Here is a 4,837-nt window from a genome sequence, read left to right on the forward strand (position 1 = left end):
ACGGGCGGAGCCATGTCGATTATAACGAGTAACTTTTGAATTCGCACTACATGGGTGAGATGAGAATTTGCGGGGTATTGAGGAGGGGATTAAACCCCTTCCTTGGGTCCTATGAGAGTTTGGCCCTTCCCCCAGGGCTCAAACGCTCAAAAGGTAGCCCAAAATAAACCGTTGAAGGTAAGGGGCGAGGCAAGGTCTGAGGAGGCCCATCAGGTGTGCTTGCTGGACACGTCACCCACCCAAACAACAACTCACATTGCCAAACAACAAGCACGTTGCATTAAATGATCAGAGGAGCCAACACGCATTACAGGGATTGGCGCCTATTCACTTCTGGGACAAGGTAGTGCGCGCACCTCCCACCCCATTCTTGCCATAGGGGACAGACAGGTGACCTATGCGCAATGCGGCAAGGCGACGGTTGACATGACAGGAGTGGAAGCCTACCACCCGCACAGTACCTAGTACCCCGTACAGCCCTCCGCGATCTGTCAAGCAGACAATGGGGACCACCAGGACCGTGTATATAAACACAACCTGGGCACAGGCATCTCTCTGGAACAACATTTTCTTCAGATATTTGCTCATAGAGAGACAAATCTGACTTATGCATCGGAGGTATCCCTCACCACCCCAAACCCTTATCTCTTTAAGTCTTACAGGTCATAACGGCGAAATTGTGAAGTTGCCTGAATGGCAAAACACGACATCAACACTTAAAATTATGACTCTAATTATGGTATGATTTGGATTGTCTGAGAAGGAAAAAAAAATCAATCTTAAATGCAAAATATAAGATTCACATATCACTTTGGGTAAAATCACAAAACTTCTCATCCAATTGGGCGAATAGACAATTCAATGGAGGTTTTTGTAAGAGTTCTATTTATAAGGCTATATATTAATGCATAGCATTGATAACGAAATTTTTTATATTAATATAACAATATGACAATATATATTAATTGCTTTTAATTATAAAAAAGTTGTATATTAATGAGCTTAAAAATATGTTTTTTATAATTAAAATAAATCTCGTTATACTTATTATTGATAGTTTTAAATATTATTGAAAATTAAAAGAAATTAACAAAATAAATCTTTTTTTATTGATGGTTGTCAAAATAATTATCAAATTATATGATAAATAGCATCATCTTTTTTAAGGCAGGCTTTTCATGTCACTCGAAGGACATACACGGATGCCCACGCCACAACACAGACTCAGGTGGGTCCTCCTCTCTCTTATCTCTTATCACCACGCCACAACTTGGTTATGCTATTATGCACCAAGTTTGCACCACGGCTGTTGGATTCAGATCAGGCGTTGCTCCCCACCCATTTGCTTCCCTTTCGAGTTTAACTTCAAACCGGATATGGTGTTTAGTTATGTCTTACACCCTTTAATTATAAGCCGACACGTAGTCGATTTACGTTAAAATAAGTGGGTGCGACTGTTGAGAATGACATCTCTCTTTTCCCTTTCAAGTTTCCTCTCCTCTCCTCTCTCCCCTCAAGACAAGAACCCGAAAAGCCCTCTCCCTCAGTCGACAAAGACCAGAGCCATAGGCTGCGAGGAATCGTCTAGAGTGTGAGGAGCGTAAAGGCAGGAGTTGATGTCAAGAGCTAGCTTCACTTTCCTCCATCTGCTCTACATTTCTCGCTCTCTGAGATGGTGTCTAATAATACTTCCTCTCTTCAATGAGAGAAAAAGTGATAAAATCAAATCATAGGAATACAAAACTCGAAATGAGTATTTGCCAAAGATTTCAAAGATTATGAGCCCAGTTTACACGCTTTATGTTATAAAGGGTAGAGAAGGAGAGATGGGTTTGTTTTGGCTGGCATTTATTTTTTCATCCTTTTTTAAGATGCAATGGTGAATAGAAAGAAGCGGTCAAATTTGAGAGCAACCTTTTCTTCTTGAAATCTTTGGTTTTTGCTTCTTTGATTAGCTATGGTGGATTAGAACTAGACCTTTTTTATTCGTAGGGTAGAGAGAGAAGAGAGAGAGAGATTGACAGGAGAGGAAAAACAGGGGAGAAATAGAAATTGGGAGAGGAGGGATGCAACTTTTTGTTATCTACAGCCAATTCTATTTTTTATTTGCTAGAATCTATACGTGTCACACAATTATTGGATGGTGTAAATAAGCTATACTCACCTCGTCCGGCTCCTAGGGGTCTCATTCCTTTTATTGAATGATTAGTAATATCCTTGTATTTTTTATTGCTTTTTTATAATCTAACTATTTTTTTTCTTTTAAATATGAATTAAAAATTTTAAAACATGAATTTTCTACATAATCAAAATAAATTTAATTTTATAAAAATTAACATTCTTTATTATTTGATTCCATATTTTTAATTAAATTATATCATTATATTAATTGATTAATTTTTTTTTTATAGATTATAAAAAAATTATACGATTTTTAGTTCAAATTAAAAAAAACTAAATAGTAAAACAGAAATATGAATAAGCTGCAACCCGCCTATTCCCAGCGCCTACAACTTGTACTGCCCTTTTCTTTCCAGCCACACACGCGGCCGATCCCTATTCGACCAGATCGGTTCCAATTAGCATACCGACAACCAAATTCCTCGCGAGAAAATAATGAAATTATCACGACAAATACATAATTACATCCCGACCGTCCGTCCACCCACCACGACCTATCGGATTTACCGGGTCCGATAGAGCTTAAATGACCAAAAGCCCCCAAACAATTCGTCCAATTTGCATACGCTTGCCCGCTGGAACTTGGAAGAGCTCGCCCAACAAAACAGATCTTTAAAAATTAAAATGACGGGAAATACGAAGTTTTAAAACAAAAATTGAATATGCGAACCCGACGATCGCCATAAGCCACGTTAATCTTCCATTTCCAACCAAAACCAAAATACCAAAAAAAAATTAAAAACAGAAACAGAAAATAAAAAATAAAAAAATAAATAAGATCATTGGAGATTGATCCAGAACACGAACAATCAGAGAGAATTTGATCTTCTACTACAACAATCCCTCTCTCTCTCTCTCTCTCTAAGGTTGATAGAGATTCCCCGTCTCTGTGAAATTCCCAATCATTGACTTTCATTTTTAAGATTTTTTTTAATTCTACAAACTAATCAGACTCTGACAATTTTGGCTGCCCTGACAACGGGATTCTCTCTAGCTATGGCTTCGCGCCCGGCGGACTTGTAGTCGTAGCTGCATACATGGCGGTCTGTGTACCGGTGCTCGGCGCAGAACAGCTCTCCGCAGCGGCATCGGAACCCGGTCAACCCGACCTTCCTTCTGCACCCAGAGCACCGATTTACCTCCGATCTCGGTCGATCCAACGAAGACGGCGTTGTTTTTAAGTCCTTGATCGTCTCTGCCGATCGCGACGAGTTGGATCTATGAATCCTCTGCGGCAATTTGTTAGACGAAGACGATGAAGACAACGTCGTAGCCATTGCTGTTGGGGTGGTGGTGGCGCTGAAGCACTTCTGGCACATGTTGTTGGTGGCTGGGTTCCCCGTGACGCCGCAGTTGTTGACGCAAAGAGGTATGGTCTCTGGAACCTTAAACTCCGTCTCTTCCTTCTCTGTTTTCTGAGCCATTTTTTCTCCTTTTTGCAGGTTTCTCGACGGATACTGTAATCGAGGGAATTCGGAGAGAGAGAAGAGACTCGTAAAGGTTGGGTTCGTTTGGTGGGCGATCGAGAGAGAGACGGGGGATTTGAAGGGATCGAGAGGTCGGTAATGGCAATGGAATATGGGCCTCAGAGAGACGCGTATGATCTCATTTTTTGGTTTTATTGAAATGACGAGAATAGCCTCCAATTGTTTTTTTTGGTAGATCAGGCTAACGTTCTCTATAATTACATATCTTTAAATATTTTTAAGCTTATAATATTATATTATATAATCGATGTATGTGATTTATATATTTCTTAACCATAAAATGTATATGAGACATCTAGTCATAATTCATAAACATTTCATCTCTATCTGTTAAGTTCGATTTTGTGAAGTTTTTACTGTTTATATAAAAAAATTAAACAAAATCATTATTTTTTTTTTTCGTGTTCCTTTCTTCTCTTTAGTAAAAATTTGAATTCAAGGTTATTTATTAATAGAAGAGTGTCATTATAGCCACCGCTCTCAATGGTAGCTACCGTTAGTTATAGAATTTTTTTTATTTTTATTTTTTTTACATGTATTTTTTAACAATATTATTATAAAATACTTACTTAATCATTAAATAAAAAACAAATAAAAAATCATAATAGTAGAATGGAACGATAGAAAAAAATGATGCAAGCAATATTTTCCTTGATATAAGGTGCAAGTTCTCCACTAATCACGTCACAAAAGTTAATGATAAAAAATTATGAAGATTATCACATTCTTTGGGATTGCAAGCTGAAAAGGTAAGATACGGTTTGCTTAATACACAAGCCATCTTGTATTGGTAGCACAGCTTAGTGCTTGCTGGTAATCATGTCATGTGTTGCTTCATTATTGCATCCTCAAATCCTAACAAGAATCCAATTTTTGTATTTTTTTTTATTATATTTAGTTTTATGCTAAAAGAATTGCAATAGGAATCCTTTATCCTCCCTCCATTACAAATAAACAATCCAATAAGACTGTATTGCATTTTTATCTGTCGACAATTACCTTAAGCATAATATAACAAACCAACAGTGAATTCTCATTTGTCTTTCCTTTGTAAACGAAAAGTACTTTCGACTGAAATAAAGTGATGGGATCTTTCCTTTTATGTCCACCAAGTTTCGTCACTGCTATTTATCTTTTGCCTGAGAAACTCGTTACTAGTTTTAAATTGA

At 37.6% G+C, this 4,837-nt stretch overlaps 1 protein-coding gene across 1 annotated transcript; it reads right to left on the reverse strand.

Moving 5' to 3' along the window:
- Window positions 1-2,839: 2,839 nt before the first annotated feature.
- On the reverse strand, window positions 2,840-3,764 carry LOC108987928 (zinc finger A20 and AN1 domain-containing stress-associated protein 5). Its single transcript, XM_018961007.2, has one exon. It carries the CDS (start codon window positions 3,603-3,605, stop codon window positions 3,129-3,131), a length of 477 nt encoding a protein of 158 aa, XP_018816552.1. The 5' UTR covers window positions 3,606-3,764; the 3' UTR covers window positions 2,840-3,128.
- Window positions 3,765-4,837: the final 1,073 nt, after the last annotated feature.

This window comes from Juglans regia, chromosome 5, assembly GCF_001411555.2.
Source record: "Juglans regia cultivar Chandler chromosome 5, Walnut 2.0, whole genome shotgun sequence".
Lineage (NCBI taxonomy): Eukaryota > Viridiplantae > Streptophyta > Magnoliopsida > Fagales > Juglandaceae > Juglans > Juglans regia.